General features: G+C 39.8%; 2 protein-coding genes across 2 annotated transcripts; both read left to right on the forward strand.

The window, feature by feature from the left end:
- The first annotated feature begins 5078 nt into the window (after positions 1-5078).
- Positions 5079-6452, forward strand: LOC128737342 (39S ribosomal protein L39, mitochondrial). Its single transcript, XM_053831961.1, has 5 exons — positions 5079-5231; positions 5290-5472; positions 5535-5777; positions 5832-6277; positions 6333-6452. Exons 1-5 carry the CDS (start codon positions 5180-5182, stop codon positions 6390-6392), a joined length of 984 nt encoding a protein of 327 aa, XP_053687936.1. The 5' UTR covers positions 5079-5179; the 3' UTR covers positions 6393-6452.
- Positions 6453-7170: 718 nt separating this feature from the next.
- Positions 7171-17661, forward strand: LOC128733619 (digestive cysteine proteinase 1). The gene is made up of 4 exons (XM_053827340.1): positions 7171-7318; positions 15851-16171; positions 16239-16496; positions 16556-17661. Exons 1-4 carry the CDS (start codon positions 7240-7242, stop codon positions 17575-17577), a joined length of 1680 nt encoding a protein of 559 aa, XP_053683315.1. The 5' UTR covers positions 7171-7239; the 3' UTR covers positions 17578-17661.
- The last annotated feature ends 17 nt before the right edge of the window (positions 17662-17678 follow it).

Raw genomic sequence — 17678 nt, forward strand, 5'->3', positions numbered from 1 at the left:
AACAGACGTTCTATGAAAATCCGGCAGTTAATTAACCATTCCCTCAAACTTTTCAAAACAAGTACAAAACGTAACCTATACTTTGAATACATCCGCCATTAACAATTTACGTCTTTTAATATAATTGGTGGCAGTACGAAGTTTGCCGGGTCAGCTAGTAAATAAATAAATAAAAAAGCGAGAAAAGACTTTTGACCGCCTTTTTCCAGAATGGTCCCACTGTGCGTGGGTTTCCCGCGACGACCAAACAGAAAACCAACTCGACCACATCTGCATCAGCCGAAAATGCCGAAGTAGCCTTCTTGATGTAGCCTTCTTGATGTAGCCTTCTTGATGTAGCCTTCTTGATGTACGCAACAAACGCAGTGCTGATATTGCATCCGACCATCATCTTGTTATCACACTGAAAATAATATTTAATTTATAAAACGAAAAAGTACGTTTATTGTTCGAATTTTTTCGTTGTTTTCTACCACGAAGTACCCCAGCTAGCATTTTCATATGTACAAAAAAGGTAAAAATCAGCATTACGTACAGATATACATGCTAAATAAATCGTATTTCATGCGCAAAATTGGCATATCCGTACTATTTTGGATGCGATATACGTGATTACGAATAATTTTGAGCGTTACGACTATATAAGTATTTATATACGATAATATCCGATTAAGCGCGAGTCGCTCCGTACTACTCTACGATCTTGTGCTGAAAATCGTATGTATGTCAGTCATTATCATTATATACGACAGAAAATCAACTTGGTCCCACTTTATCCAGCTTTAGTTACGATTTCGAGTTTGTTAGGAGATATTTACGAGAGTTTTCGTACATTGAAATACGAGTTGGTGCTAGCTGGGTAGGTTATGTATTTAATATGAAGAAATTGTATTTGTGTATTTACAAGTTACAATTATTTCATTAAATGCTTCATTTGTTTTATAAATGTAAACCGTGCATAAACTGAACTTCAAGATTTACAACAAAAACAAAAGAAACAAAACACAAGTTTTGTCAATAATAATAACCGGATTATACTATAATTATAAATATATACTAGAACAGGGTGGCAACTACCTGGAAAACCCTGGAAAACCTGGAATTGTCAGGGAATTTGAAATTACCTGGAAAAACCTGGAATAATCAGGGAATTTTTAGCATATGAACACTCTGATTCTCATTTACTGGTTTGATATGTTCGTGTACTGAGTACCTATATCAAAAGCTTGTTAAATTGGCGAAAGTCTGTGGTGAGCCTGTGCTGTATTAATATAAATGCAAAGGGTTACCTGGAGGAGTTCATCTAGTCAGGATACTGCCATAGATGATAATTCCATTTTGTAAAACTACTGCTAATGAATAAAGTAAGGAAACGTACCATAACTTCGTAAGACACGACTCAAGGGAAAACAAATTAAGATTGAGGGCTTCGTATGACAATAGTTTGTTCAAAGTTCTTAAAGAATGCCAGTTTATGCGATGTAAATCTTATCAGAACCGAATCAGAAATTTGTATAACTCCTTGCTTTAGTATAAGTGATTGATTAGCTTGAGTATGTACTATTACCCTCCAGGACAACCTAGAAATTAGATAATGTAATATGAAATCCGGTAAATTAAACATAATGCTAAAAGGAAGTGTGTGTTTTTTTGTATTTTTGGTATCCAGAACTGTCTCAACCAGCTCAGTATTCATGTAACCAAGTTCAAGTTCATTCAAGGTAACCAGAATTTGCAAAATCAGCGCTTTTCTCTGAAAAATATTTGCATTATTGCTAATATATTATGATTCTTCTAAAAACTCTCACGATTACGACTACTGAAACCGTTTCAGCCTTTTGTTTGTAAAATATTATTCCACTGGTAGTCTTCACTGATAAGATTCGTTAATTTGAAATTTTAGAAAAATAACTTCTTCCATGTTCTATTATGACTTGACATTTTATGTTAATGAAATTTTTGCATGGTGAAGATTGCTATAATTTCAATTTATGCGATGTTGCCAGCGCATTATATGAAACTGCGGCTAGGTTCTACCACAAACTGGTAATGTAGAATAGGTAATTCCAAAAACTGAATACTTAGTTTTCGGAACTGTCTGCTTCTACTTCGTTTCTGTAAAGATGCGTTTAAACTGGGCAATTGTTCGGCAACATGTATAATTCAACATGTTGTAAGTGGCATGTTGTTAGTTGTTGCTCAATGTCGCTTCTGTTATAGCCTGAATTGAGCCTAGATTGATTGTTCATATACTTACTATTCCTAACCGATGACAATTGGACAAATGCGTTTCTGATGACGTTTCCGTTGGAGTGCTGTTCAGGATTTTGCATGAAAGAGAGATATATTCAAGTAAATTGCTTATTGATCAACCGCTATATATACTTACAGTTTCAAAAGGATGACAAAATTGACGATTTAAATAGATATTAACTTTGCAAACAGCCGATGCGTTGCGAACACACACTTTGGTTTAGAGAACTTTCCATTCGAGAATTCGCGATGGCGATTGGCGACGTTTCACAAGAGAAAAAGAGAGGGAAGATTTTTTTCTGCTGTCATTGCAACATCGTCAATTTTTATTGTCATCAAGCAGTGATGCCAAATTTGCAAATTGCAGATTTTGGAACAGGAAATGCAAATTCTAAAAACTGTGAAAATTTTGCAGTTTTTTAGAATATTTTATAGATTACCGCAGGTTTTCGATGCACAATATTTACAAACTGGTTTTTCGTTTATTTACTTTGTGTTAACAAACGATATCCGAAGTGTGACGTTTCAAAATTAACACTTTTGAGTTAATAGAATGGATTATGGGTGATTTTATAAATGTTTTGACAGCAGTTTATTCAAAACTCGTGTTAAATTGGGTGAACCAAATTCATCAACGAGATCCGTGATAGTCTTTGTAATGTTTCAACTAGGAAAAAACTTATGTGGCATCACTGACCGTTTCTCACTACCGATACCAACCCGGCTACAAAAGTGGGTTTGTGCCAAATACTAATCTTTCGTAACTGAAATATCTTGTGCTTGAATTGATCTTACGAATGTGTTTTAAACGGTACGAAAAATGTATATACTGTACGAATCTCATTTTACGAAAAAAAAATCCGAAAAAATACGAGACTATATTATCAGTGCACTGAAATACCTTTGCGCGTCGCACGTGTCCAACGACGGGAGGAGAACGTTGGAGACCATTACGGCGTCCGCCTATTGGAGAATCCTGAGGCGAAAAGAGTCTTTGTCGAACAACTTGAATCCCAAGCCTCGGAGTTGCCATCTGGTTGAACCATTAAAGAGCAATGGACCGGTGTCAAGAACGTCTTCATCACGACCAGTGACGAAATCCTCGGTAATGTGCGCAGTGGGTGGAGGAAAATCACAGACCGGAGAGATGCAAAAGCCGGCATTGAACGAGCGTGAACCAGATCGACTAAGGCATCTGCCCGTCAACGATACGCCGAATTGGAGAGGGCTGTTAAACGAGCTTGTAGGCGGGACAAGAGAGCCTGGACTAACTCCATAGCCTGTGGCCGGGGGGCTCTGCGGCCGCAAGATTACCGAGTCTGCTTTGACAAACAAAAGGTCGTGGGTTCGAATCTTAGTAGAATCAGGCCATTCGATGTCAAAGTGGCTTCAGCATGTGTTAATTCTCAAGTCCCTCATCACCCTTCCTTCATGCTGAATCTTATATTATCCCGATATGGCATCTTCTTGACAGTGCAAAAATGACCCTTATAGTTAAATACACTGGTTAGGTGTGCCAGGGGAGCGAGATCTATAGAGAAGCACTCGACTGAAATCCGCAAGGACAGCGTAGAAAAGGCAGACCCAGAGGCTCATGGTGATGCAGATTAGCCAAAGACCTCCGAGCTGTAGACGAGAACCTGTCCTGGCGACAGTTAAACGTCATGGCGGGTAACCGTCAGCAATGGGAATTTCTGACCTTTGTTCTGCCGGACTGGCGGGTATGGGCACAAAAAGTAAGTAAGTAAATCAGACTTAAACAGGTACATAGCCGTCATGATTATGCAGTGACTGGTCGACCTACTGCATCCTTCCAGGTGCATGATGTAGTAGAATCTAATGCGTCGCTCGTATGGATGTCTTCCTTGCAATGATATCTAATCTGGAAAATCATTGCACAGTGCACAAAACCAATCGAAAAAACGAACGCGATTCAGGAACGATTGATCTTATGTGAAAAATGGCGCTTGTAAAATTCAATATTATCCCGTTTAGTCTCTATTGGCTCGTTTTTGGACACTCGGCATTGGTAGGGTACAGTATGACTATTTTTCAATCAAAATATAATATCTTTATGGATCACCTATGGTCTGTGCCAAAAGGTGAATCAACCCGCAAACGATTTTCTGATCGATTAGTATAAAAATCTTGTTAATCCATTAAAAAATAAAAGATTTATAAGAGTTAGAAACCTGACAACTTTTTTACTTTTTAGATTCTGATCTGGCACCTAGGTGATCCGTTTTGTCTCAACAAGAAAAATGACATTGCCGTAAGGGGAAATGAACAGTCATTAACTTTTGTCGTAGCCCAATCTGGAAGCAGTTTTTGTATTCACTGCAAATATATTCACTGAATTCTTCTTGCCAATCTGAACACTGAAAATATATTTTCATAAACAGAACAGAAAGAGAGTACTCCTCTTTTATTCCTATTCATGTTGCATAAATTAATTATCAGCGGAACTGACTACCAACATAGATTATTAAAAAATAGTTCCTTTTCCTTTAATAATCTAATGTCGAATTTGTCGAATTGGAACTGGATGAACTTTTTGTGTTCATTTGCTCCTATCTGACAGATAAAATTCATCCAGTTTCAAACCGGATTGAATAAACAAATTCGACATAAGTTACCAATAATATTACGCATTTTTTAAATACCCTCTGGTTATCAATTTCCAATGCACAGTGAAGCAGCGCCATCTAAATGTGAGTATGAAAATTTCTACTTTCAAACATGACCGAGCGGGAGAGCTCACCATCGTGCACATGTATTTGACATTTATACGCAATGTAAATAAACAAATCGGACGAAATCGGCAAAGTATAAAATTCGCGGATTATTTTACAAAAGTTCCAAGCCTTTTCGAGTGATATCAGAAATTTGAGTCTTAAGTATTGTATTTAAGTCCAACCGGAGTAAAATGGTATTCAAATATTCCCAATTATACATCAATGTGCAACGAAATCACAAAAGTAAAATTAGCGTGAAGATTGCCATATGACTAGATTTTAGTTGAAATCTCTTTTCTAGGACTTTTTTCTTCCACTGCAAACCGGCAGAGCCTAGCCAGTAATCTATTCACCGAAGAGCAGAAGCGGCAAAGGGAAAAAGTTGGTCGAATCGAAAAAATTGAAATTCGCTATCTTGGAACACCAACAGACACCACTCTGGTAATGAACCGAGGACTCTCAACGCCTTACGACTGTGCCAGACGTATGCATAGCACTATTTTGACCATCGAATCATTTGAATTAACTTCTTTCTTTGATCTTTAGATATCGGGGAGAAGTACTGTCGTTTTAGTGCATTAGCTCTGTTGGATAACCATACTCCTTGGGACATGCGTCGGCCCCTCGAAGATTCATGCACACTTCAACTGCTGAATTTCACTTCTCCCGAGCCGCAGATTGCTAACAAAGTTTTCTGGAGATCCTGTTCGTTTCTTCTGGGAGCGGTGCTACAAAAGAGCTTCAAACAGGAAGCCGGACTGTTTTTGCACAGTTTTCCGAAGCCAAACAGTAAGTTTGCCTATGTAAATCACTAAATGAAAGCTTCATTATCTTTAACTTCAGTAAAAAGTGGTAGCTTTGTTCATGACATTGCGTTATCCAAAGCGAATTGGAAACCATCAGTCGAAGAGCTCCGTGCTCTTTCCGTTGGCATGATAAAACTGGCCCAGCAAGAATTGCCCATCGAACGGCTGGATGTGAGCAACGAAATTGCTCTGGAGATGTTCCGTGAAAACCCCTACAAGCGAGAGCAAATTCCGAACATTTCCGCTCAAAATAATGGACTGATTACGGTTTACCGTGTCGGTGACCACGTTGATATCAGTAAAGGACCGATGGTTAGTTCTTCTGGCCTGCTGGGGAAGTGTACGATAGCAGCCGCCCACGAGGTTCCGCCGTCGGGTTCGAATCAGCTTCCGTTGTACCGAATCCAGGGAGTGGCACTACCGGTAGGGTTAAATATTAATCACTTTGCATTCGGTATTTTGGAAGACCGGGCGAAAAAGTTGGTGAGTGCCGTTGCAGTGAATTAGCTAGCACGTTTTTCAAATGTTCTATTTGCAGAATCCTGCCAGACTTCCGAATGAACCGTATGAGGACACTGTATCCGAGCAAGTAGCATAAGGTTTCAACTATTTTATGAAATGTCTATGAATTTGTAGATAATAGAATCGTAGACTGTTTACCGACTACTATTTTCTTGTTTCATTTATTTTCAGTGCTTTTGCGTAAAAAGCAACGAATGAGTTGTTTTAAAATGTGATCTTTTTAAGGCCCTTTATTCCAAATTGTCTTTGGAAAAGTAATAATCAAATTGTATCAATGTGCAAACCCGAATTTTCACTTTTGTTAAGCAGAATTCACGTTTGTTATTTGAATATGTCTAAAATTCAAGGTTCATTTGAAAAACATCAAACCCAAAATTTCAGCTGGTCATATTTTTACTTAACAGGCTTTTATTTTCTAAACAAATATGAGGCACCGTAAATGGGTGAACTTTGATTTAATGTCACAGTATGGTTCACACGGTAACAATAGATTTTTTCTGAATTTTGCCTCATGATGTACCCGATAAGGAATTTTAAGTTCGTGAAACAGTATCAGAATCGGTATTGTTAGAATAAATTTATGGAATTGAGAGACATTAAATGCTTAGGCTATTATTATTTACGGAAAGGAAATAGCTAAACCCGCTTTTAGTTGCACGCTCACGATTGCATTCTTTCATACAACTTTCTCACGCAAGCAATTCAACTAACACATGTCTCAGACCGAACATGAACATCATGGACAGCAATTTTACATTCCGTTGCCCACACTGATTGCGTTGTTTGTTTGGTCGGTTTGGTCTCTTTAATCCTTACAGTCGGCAGGATGCTCAGCAGTTGAGTAAAATCTTTCCAATCGAGAGGACGTGTCTAACTGTGCTTGCTCAACAAGTGAAGTTTTATTTTTAATTATTTTTTAATGTATGAAATCAACTAGTAAAAAGCTGAAGCAGTGCAAAATGATCCTGTTCTCTGTACTTATAAGCTGCCTTGCAGCAGTAGGTAAGTGCTGTAGTAATAGTGAAGTAAAGCAATTATTAAAAAATGTCAAGTTCGATTCTCGTACCTATCACACAAACGCGAATGGCCGCATCGAGCTACGTTCTTTTATAATCTATTTAGCGCTCGACCCTTTTGACCGCGTGTTTATAGCCTTACAAAGCCATAACAAAAGTGTATACAGAACGAAAAAACTTCTTTGAAGTCTGCTACTATTCTTAGCACTTGATCAGGCAGTGCGTAACAGTAGTGTGAACCGTACAACTTCGCCACTTTAATTGAGCACATAATTAAATTTTTATGAAATATTCCATTTGAACTACGTTATTCCAATTTTAGCCTGATTGCTGAACAATTTAACTAAGTGAGCATGTCTCGTCTTCATGCGTCGAAAAATGCCCCCTGCTACCGTATAAGAATCGGATAAATACAAGTAGAAAAAGAAAGATGGCAATTAAGTCAACATAGCCTTAGCATAAAATATCTTGTTATTAAATGTTTCCAATTTTGATGAACTATTTATCAAATATTTATTGTCTTGAATTAATTTGTGTGCTTTTATTGCCTTTTTATACCGTACATTATTATCAAATTCCATGCCCATGAGGACGCAATAGAAAAGATTAATTTGTCAATTGATGACCTTTGTGGGTTTGTCATTAGTGATGTGATTGATTAGTGATAGTAGGATTATGAGAATCTTTTCGGGTTAGACACATTCTCTATAATCACCACTAAGGAACGGATTGTGCTAGGCCATGCGAATAAGTTTTCGGTATTCTCCCACTGATTAGGACTGTAGTAGATCCACGGCTAAAGCCCTGAAACGCACTCAATTATTCGCTCTTATTCTTGTTTACGGTCATATTCTATACAATCGCATGAAAGCACCAATAATTGGTTATTGATTTGATAGAAAACAAAAATAAGGCTGATTATTTTTATTTAAAGAAAATGGTAAACAAGCTGTTGTGGCGTAAAGTGTTGTTTCGTGTTCTAGCGTGCTCAGGCATAAACAGAAGGTGGGGCGTCGACTTTTCAAAAACTTGTTTTGCATTGGGAAAATCACGTAATCGTGGGATGATGGATTTATTTTTATGAAATCGATTTCTTTATCGCAAAAATGCCAATCGATTACGTTAAAAATTCCGGATTTCTGGTTATTTTAAATTTTATAGAAAAGGACGGACTCGTGGTCCATTCTGGGCTTGTCATCAGTGATCGTAAAATTGGATTTGAAATTAGACGTAAAACTTCCGTTCAAATTAGCCTTGAACTTAGATCCCAAAATGGAATTGAAATTATATATAAAATATGGCCTAAAACTGAATTGCAATTGAATATGTACTACAGTGGTAACCCGATTTTGTCACTCCCCGATTTTGTCACTCCCCGATTTTGTCACCCCCGATTTTGTCACGTTTTTGACCCGATTTTGTCACCCCCGATTTTGTCACGTTTTTTACCCGATTTTGTCACGCTTTTGATTTATCAAAAGCTTAGTTTGAAAATCATTTTGAAACATGTCAAATGTGTTAAGACACTGTGAAAAGAGCTGTGTTGATTATCGTGGAGTTTTCACAAAAGTTGTTTCTTATCTCCACAACTATAATAGCTAGAAGGTCACTTTCTTTGGCAAAGTTCTTTATAATAATCTTCTCAAAAATTTTGTAGAACATTATTTTGCTCTATCTCTTACTGCTTAAAAAATAAATTTTCTATCTTACTTTTAGGAGAATTAATCAAAGAATGGTTCATACCATAAGAAAGAGCTTTTCACGCTATGAAATTTCTATGAACATAGTTAACCAGTATAATCAACCATTTCGGCGCAATTAAAAAACGCGTGTTTTCATACCTGTGGGACTGCTGTGAACAGGTGACAAATGTCCACAGAGAGGTAGATGGAAGTGCGAAATGTCCTAAAAGTGATCAGAAAGAAATATATGTAGTTCGTTCTAAGTTATCTGCAAAAAAATAAAAATTGAAAAAATACCCGATTTTGTCACTGTCCCGTTTTTGTCACCCCTAAATTCATCATGGGGGTGACAAAATCGGGTCATTACTGTAATTGGATATGAAAGTGAACTTGAAATCATATTCTAATTTGGCTTTGGAGATCGCAGTTAAAATTTGACTTAACATTTTACTTGAATAATTTCAAGTTTGTGAATGAGGAATGAGTATCAAGAATGAAGATTTGAATATGAATTCGGACTTCAACTAGAACTAGACTTCAAATTAGATTTGAAATAAAACATGGAACTGGAAGTTAAAGTAAGACGTAAAATTGCACTATAAATTAGATTTGAAATTAGACTTAAATTGGACCAGAAAATGCCCTTGAAATTGTACGTCAAATTATACTTGAAATTGAGGTTAAAATTGGAATTAAATTAAAATTAAAATTAGACTTAAAATGAGACATATTGGACACTTATTTAACTTAAAATTGGACTTGAAATCGGACTCCAATTGTAGCTGAATCTGGACTTAAAATTTGACTTGAAATGGTCGGTGTTAAGTCAGACTGAACCAAGTGACAAAACTCTGATTTTGAGAAAAACGCGTTCATAGTTTGCTGCTCTGTATGGTTTATAGCTATCAACCGTTCGAAATCATTTCATAACTCTGGCTGTTTGCAACATTTATGTAGTCTGATTAGAGTAAAATGCAGCTTAGAAAATTCTTGATCGTTTGCTGTCTTTAATTCTTATTTTTAAATTTTGCGACTTGCTCTGGTCTGATTTAACATCGACCAAATAGGAGTTGAAATTTAAATTAGATAATATTTGAAGTTGTACTTAAAATGGGACGAACTAAAATTGGACTTAAAATGAGACATGAAATTAAAATTTTGTTTGAAATCGGTATGAAATTGGAATCAGATTTGATAAATTGATTCAAATTTGCCGGTTTGACTTCAAATCTAATTAGGATTTGGACAAGAAATTAATGTTTTTGTTGGACTTAAAATTATACTTGAGATTGACTGGAAAAGTCGGCAAAAGCTTTCGATGAAATACGTGAAGTGCACGTATGTCTTCCGTAAGCAAAATTATAGTCTGAAGTCGGTAGAGGTCTGTAGGGAACGAGCCGAGTTAGATGAATCAGCGTAAAACAAATCTAATAAAACTGAATTATTTACTTGAGTGTAACTGAAACCCCTTGCATAGGAAGAATACCGTCATACGAACGATGAGAGACAAGGAGAGAAATGAATCGTCCAATATGAGACTTACGCATACTGTGGCATGATATAGCATGCTCTAAACAAGTCAGTTTTTGGACGAACGTAGACTTTGACGGACGTTGTTCCGTATTCCGGAGGGCTCGGTTGGAAATAACCGACGGACACGACAAGGTCTAACCTCCATACCAGGTAACCAACCTATTTTGGACCCTATCAGCAGCTGTACGTAATTTGGACACTTCCATTTGATTTTGCTGTAAGTGTCTAAATTATGTATAGCTGCTGACGGGGTTCAAAATACGTTCTTAACCCTACCGGTCTGATTAGCGTTTTGTACATCTCCTGTACTCCTGTACTCCTTGACCGAAGCATCTTGCAGAGGGAAAAGTAAGCTAGACTTCCTGCTTGAATGCGTCGTTGAATCTCCTTACTCGTACCGTTGTCGGAAATGAGATCCCAGAGATCCCAAATATATAAACTCATCTACCACTTCCAGTTCATCGTCGTCAACAGTCACTGTCCGTGAAGGGCGAGCGTTGTTTTCTCTTTCCACCATATGTTTGGTTTCGACGCATTAATTCGTAGCCCTATCCTGCTAGCTTCTGTTTTTAGTCTGGCGTAAGTTACCTCCACTGTCCCAAGGTTTCTAGTCATGATGTTGAGGTCATCTGCGAAGGATATGAGTTGTCTACTTTTCCTGAGGACCGTTCCTCTCGTTTCGATGCCCGCTCGCCGCATCCCCTTGCCGCAACTCTGCCGAAACACGCACATCCACATCACTCGCTCCAGAGTAGCTTTGATCACCCGCGACAGTTAGTCCGGAAAACCGTTCTCGTGCTTGGCTATTCGCGCTCGACTGTATCGTATGCTACCCTTAAATTTACGAAAATACGATGCGTGGGCATGTGTACTGCCGACATTTCGGAGGACAGTTTAGGAACTGTTCCTCCAGAAAGACACCGTTTTCATCAGCAAACGAAAGAATTCGGCTTTGGATTGACTTCTGAAACAGCTTAGATTGCCTCCTCTGATGAGCCGATAGCTCTTTTTAAACAGCAGGATCTTTTCCCGGTTTCAGTACTGGAATAACCTGAGCTATTTTCCACATTGAAGGGAAATAGCCAAGCTCCCAACAGTGGTTGAACAGTGGTTTGCTACAAAAGTAATTGAGCCGTAGCTCAATCGCTTGAGCTCGATGTTAAACGTGGCATCGAATCCGGGGTACCGATCCGATTTTTTCTTCCTCAGGTACCAAGCTGTCTGATCGATTGACCTTGGCGACTCCCTCGGCAACAGAGGACTCTTGTGGGCTGACAATATTCTATCCCAGATGGTGAGATATTACAAGCCGCTGACCCAGCGCATCCGCTTTTTCAATTCAAGTGTTCTGTAAAATTCCATCGTCCACCTGACGAGATAAGAGAACAGATAGGCTTTGGTTCCTTTTTGAGAACCTTAGTCAAAGACCAGAATGGTTTTGAATGAGGTAGAATTTGTTGCACCTTCTGTTGGAATTCCTTGTTTCTTAACTCTCCAGTATGGAGCACCGCTGAATTGAGAAGATTAAAATGAGTGCGTAATGCCCATCAGCGTCGACTAAGTCGCCTAAGTCCGTTACCGTTCTGCTGAATCAAATAATGCATTTCGATCTTCTAGCAACGCCTATCGGAAACTAAACTCACAGCTATACTAATCGTATATATTGCGCGTACAATCGCGCGTACAATGCGCGTATAAATCAAAATGCCTCTGGAACTTAGTCAACCCAAAGAGGAAAAATTCAGCTATACCGTTTTGCTTACGTTTTTGCATAATGAACAGTCGTCTTTGGAATCGAAAACCTGCGAACAGTTTGCAAAATTATTTGCTTCTGTTTTTGCATCGGACGTTGCTTTAGACCAAGAAATTGAATAAGCAATTGTGGATGTTCCTGCTAACACCGTTGATTTGGATACATTCGAGATTACTCAACCCGCGATCTGAGCTGCAATTAACAAAATTAAGAATTCATCGTATTGTATAGCCAATTATTTTCTACTATCACATAGCAGACATTAAGTTCAACAGAGTCGAAGAGATTAGTGACCTTAGAGTTTTGGCTACCTCATCAAATAACATGGGACATACGAATAGAGAGAGTACAAATACGGTTTCTTCGCGTTGCTCCGCGTAATTTGCCATGGCGTGACCCTCTGAACATTTCTCATAGCGATCGCTGCAAACTAATCAACCTTGACACTTTGACCAGACGCCGGAGAATTCAACAGGTAACTTTTGTTACCAAGCTTCTAAACAACGAGGTCGACTGTCCACGATTGATATCACCACTTGATCTCAGAATTCCATCGCGGTCCCTTAGGATTTAGGAATGCTACGTTACTTCAACCAAGAATTCATCGCACAGCGTTTGGATGACCTATGAGTTTATGTCATCGATAATACGAGCTTTCGCCTCTGTAGAAGACTTGTTCGAGTTTGGTGAAACCTCCAGCATTTTCTCGCGAAGAATAACTAAATCTGACGTTTTTGTTATATGAGAATTGTGATATTTTTATTCGTTAAGACAATATGTTAGATGAATACAATAAACAATAAACTCTGGAATTCGCTCCTGGATAATCCTCGAAATACTGTTCGTCATCGATTTTTCCTAGCGGTCACCAGTACGCTGGTATTTGCGCCGGTATACACTACGCAACCTTAACTGATGTTTGGTGGAGGAATCTATCCGAAGAGAGAGACTCACCTGGAGTTGTTGAACTGGGACCGCACCTGGCCGGGCAACGGCAATCGCTCGCTGGAGATTCCGGCGCCTAATCGATCAGTTCCGGTTTTATCAGAGGCTGTTCGGAATCGATGTTGTCGTCGACGATGCGTTGAAACTCCATCCAGTTGTCACGAAGGTAGTTTCGTTGGGGCCGACTGTCCACCGTATCGGTAGTGGCAGTAGGCTACTGTGGAGATAGCCTCGTTCATTAAAAGATGTCCAAAATGGAGTGGACCCCTGATCTGGAGATTCTAGTTGGACTAACCGGCGCCAGGATATTGTAGTAACCGGCCTCGAAATCTCCCGACAATATGGTCCCATTCTGATTTGTCCTTCGGTTGCCCACGCTTCATAGCGAGCATTGAAGTCATCGGCAATGATATACTTCTCTCGCCGCCATGTTAGTTTGCCCAAATAGAATCATAATTCAGTAGCAGTACCATCCCGGGCCCTGGTCTGTTCGGTTAGTAGACCACTAAATTATGTGGATTGGGGCCATCGACGTACTGATTTCTACTCCTATGGCCTCGTTGACTTTCAGGTTGAAGCCCGGTAGTAGACGGAATTTTAGGAGGCTGCATCCCCTCGTCCTGCACTTGTATGATCGAGTCTCAAAATCGAAAATTGGATAGGTGGACCCTCGAAAATTTGATAGGACGCTTTCCGTGATGACGGCGATGTCTATCTTCTTTACGCTAAGAAAATCGAGCAGTTCAATATGCTTGCTCCTCAGAAAGCAACCCAGGTAACCAATAAGCATTTCCAATGCAATTTAAATGCAAGCCAATAAGCATTTAAGTTGCCTTAAATGCTACTTAAATGCTACTTAAATGCTATTTTGGCAAAATAGGCGGCTACCTTACTGCTAGTCCTCTTATAGTGCTGACAATGATTATTTGCAGCTAGTTATCGACAAGAAGAATTTAAATAGAATTGTGGATGCCAATTTACAACAGTTATGCAAAATTGACCAAACTCGTGACTTTAGTCATGACCTTGAAATGCGGTCAGGCATATATTGATATTTTTTTGAAACGATGATTCTACAATTGATGAAGGGACGGTAAGGGAAAGTAATGAAGAAGGATTTTTTTCGGGAATGAAGGGGAAGAGTGGAAAGGAGGGGGGGGGGGTAATAGGTAACTATGCTTAACAAGTTGTCGTTGTGACTCCTATCTTTTGTCCAATGCTGGAAGGTGCAATCTCTGATTACAGCTTGGTTCGACCCATGCACCTTCCAGCATTGGACAAAAGATAGGAGTCACAACGACAACTTGTTAAGCATAGTTACCTATTACCCCCCCTTCCTTTCCACTCTTCCCCTTCATTCCCGAAAAAAATCCTTCTTCATTACTTTCCCTTACCGTCCCTTCATCAATTGTAGAATCATCGTTTCAAAAAACAAAAAAATATTAACAGTTATGCAGTCAAAAGGCTGATTAACAGCAACCTGCTGTATAAAACGCCAGGGATGCTAATAAACGATTGATTTACTGCTTATACTAATGCTTATTGGTTACCTGGGAAGCGTTCCAATTAACTATGGAGATGGCTTCACGGTCCATATTACAGCTTGGAGCTGCTCAGCTACAGTTCGCTTCCGAGATGAGTTGGACGAGATCTTCTGTCGTGAGAGGGGCACCGGCGGGCACACCAAAAGCGACGCCAGCATACGACAGAACATGCACGGTAGAACCTAGATGTTGAAAGGTATCAGCATCAGCATTTGAGGGCTGAATGAGAGTTGGAAGCTGTTTGATAAAGTGTTGAATTCGAGGCGGCGATTCGTTGGTTGTTGAGAGAAAGTGGAGGCAGGTTTGGGACCTGCTAACGGGGCTGAAGAGCAGGATACTCGGTATCCATGATGGCCAGAAGTCGGCGATGGGTTGGCTTGCGATCAGTCTGGTTGTTTGCTGACGCTTGTTGACGAATCCGTTTGAGCTCCGATCGCTTAGGGCAGGTACGGCTGGTGGCGCGATGGTTTCCATCGCAGTTGACACACTTTAACTCGCTATCATTGGGATGTACGCAAATCACAGTTGAGTGCACCCCAGAGCACTTGTTGCAACGCGAACCCATGTTGCAATTCTTAGTACCGTGACCAAACCGAAGGCATTTGGTACATCACATCGGAATTACTTTCCTTCCATCATAACACGGTCAATTTGCGATTCGCTTTGCGGTGGTGTACTCCAAAGTTACCAATATGGGAGGTTATGCTGGAAGTAGGTATTTCGTATGACTTTCCATTCAAACTTTTTTGTGAGTGGCTCATTCAACTGTGGTGTATCTCATTTCCGTGAAACAAGCTCTTAATGGGATATTATACAACAAAAATGTTCTTTGGATAGTTTCGGAGATGGTAGAGTCAACGAATGGAAAACCGTTTTCGTTCGTAAGCACTAATCTTTCCAATAACCGATCTTAAACGAACCTGAGTGTTGAGATCCCCGATAACGATTTTAAGTATAACTGTGTTGAAAACAAAATTTGCTTTTTGATACTTCCGTGTTAATCAATAATCATCTATTTTGATTTGATATATAAAACTTATATTATGTTTCTTTTCTTATAGCAATGGCTACCAATCCACCCAAGTGGCCCCAAACGTACTCCGTTAGTGGAGTGCTGAGCATTCCGTACGCCGAAATCACTGAACCGTTCTTCGCCTGGTACGATAACGATAACGGTCGGTCCCGTATCGATTACTATGGCGGTATGGTGAAGACATATCAACTAACTAAAAGTGGCGATTACGGTACCAGTCTGAAGGTCGCTCCGGTTAGTAGCCGTCAAACGCTGAACAAAGAAACTTGCCTACAGGTCAACGGCACCGCTGATATGGCAATCACGGTGCAGAGCATTCTGCCGTATGTGAAAAACTTCAAGCTTGCCGGTGGGTTAACTTACGCTTTCTTAAGGGTACTGAAAAACAGAATTGATGAAGGATCTTTTTGTTTCAGGAACGGAAACTAGAAACGGTTTCAGCTGTGACAAATTCACGCTGATTGAGGAGGTTGGTCAAAAGCGTAACGTTTACAACTTGTGGGTTCGCTACATCAAGTCACCGAAATACCCGGCATCTCGGATGCCTATTCCGGTTCGCTATGAAATGAAGGGATACAATACACTGCTTGGATCTCATTATGATCACTATTATCTGGATTATGATTCGTACGATCATCAGGATATTCCAGCCGAAGTTTTTGAGGTCCAAACTGGTAAGTTCGATTCTACATTAGATCAACAAAAACATAATTTTCTTTATTTTCAATTCCAGCTGACCCATGCATAGGCTTCCCCGGACCAGGCAACGGCCACTACACCACATTCAACCCAATGCAAGAATTCATTCTACCGCGTTCTGAGGAACATCTTGACAACGAATTCTCCCGTTTCAAAAATAAACACAAAAAGACCTACCGTGAGCAGGAGGAGCACGAACGTCGGCGGGAAATTTTCCGGCAGAATTTGCGCTTCATTCACTCGCACAATAGAGCGAACAAGGGCTTCACGGTTGCCGTTAACCACCTAGCTGATCGCACCCAAGATGAGTTGAAGGCGCTCCGAGGTTTTAAATCATCGAACGTATACAATGGAGGACAGCCGTTCCCGTACAACGCGAAAAAGTTCCTGGATGATCTGCCAGAGAGTTTGGACTGGCGAATTTCCGGCGCCGTGACTCCAGTGAAGGATCAGTCGGTTTGTGGTTCTTGCTGGTCATTCGGAACTGCGGGCCATATTGAATCCGCCTATTTCTTGAAAACAAAGAAACTGATGCGTTTGTCTCAACAAGCATTGATTGACTGCTCGTGGGGTTACGGAAACAACGGTTGTGACGGTGGTGAAGACTTCCGCGCCTATCAGTGGATGATGGAAGTTGGAGGTATTCCTTCCGAGGAAGAGTACGGAGGTTACTTGGGTCAGGATGGATACTGTCATGTTCAGAACAGTACGCTGTATGCACCCATCACTGGTTGGGTGAACGTTACTTCTGGTGATTCGGACGCTATGAAAGTTGCCCTATTCAAGCATGGACCTCTGTCGATCGCAATCGATGCCGGTCACAAAACGTTCAGTTACTATGCTAATGGAGTATACTATGAACCAGAGTGTAAGAATAAACTGGAACAGTTGGATCATGCTGTGCTAGCTGTGGGTTATGGAAAGTTAAACGGTGAGGATTACTGGTTAATCAAGAACTCCTGGTCAAACTATTGGGGCAATGATGGATATGCTTTAATGGCAATGAAGGACAACAATTGCGGACTTACAACCGATGCCACGTACGTCCTCATGTGAAGAGATCTAAGACTAGTTGATGTCTATTAGCTTTTTAAGCAATTAGTTTATCGTAGAGTTTTGCGAAATAAATGCTAACTGTTTCGTAACAAAATTCAAGA

The sequence above is a fragment of the Sabethes cyaneus genome, chromosome 2 (assembly GCF_943734655.1).
Source record: "Sabethes cyaneus chromosome 2, idSabCyanKW18_F2, whole genome shotgun sequence".
Taxonomy (NCBI): Eukaryota; Metazoa; Arthropoda; class Insecta; order Diptera; family Culicidae; genus Sabethes; species Sabethes cyaneus.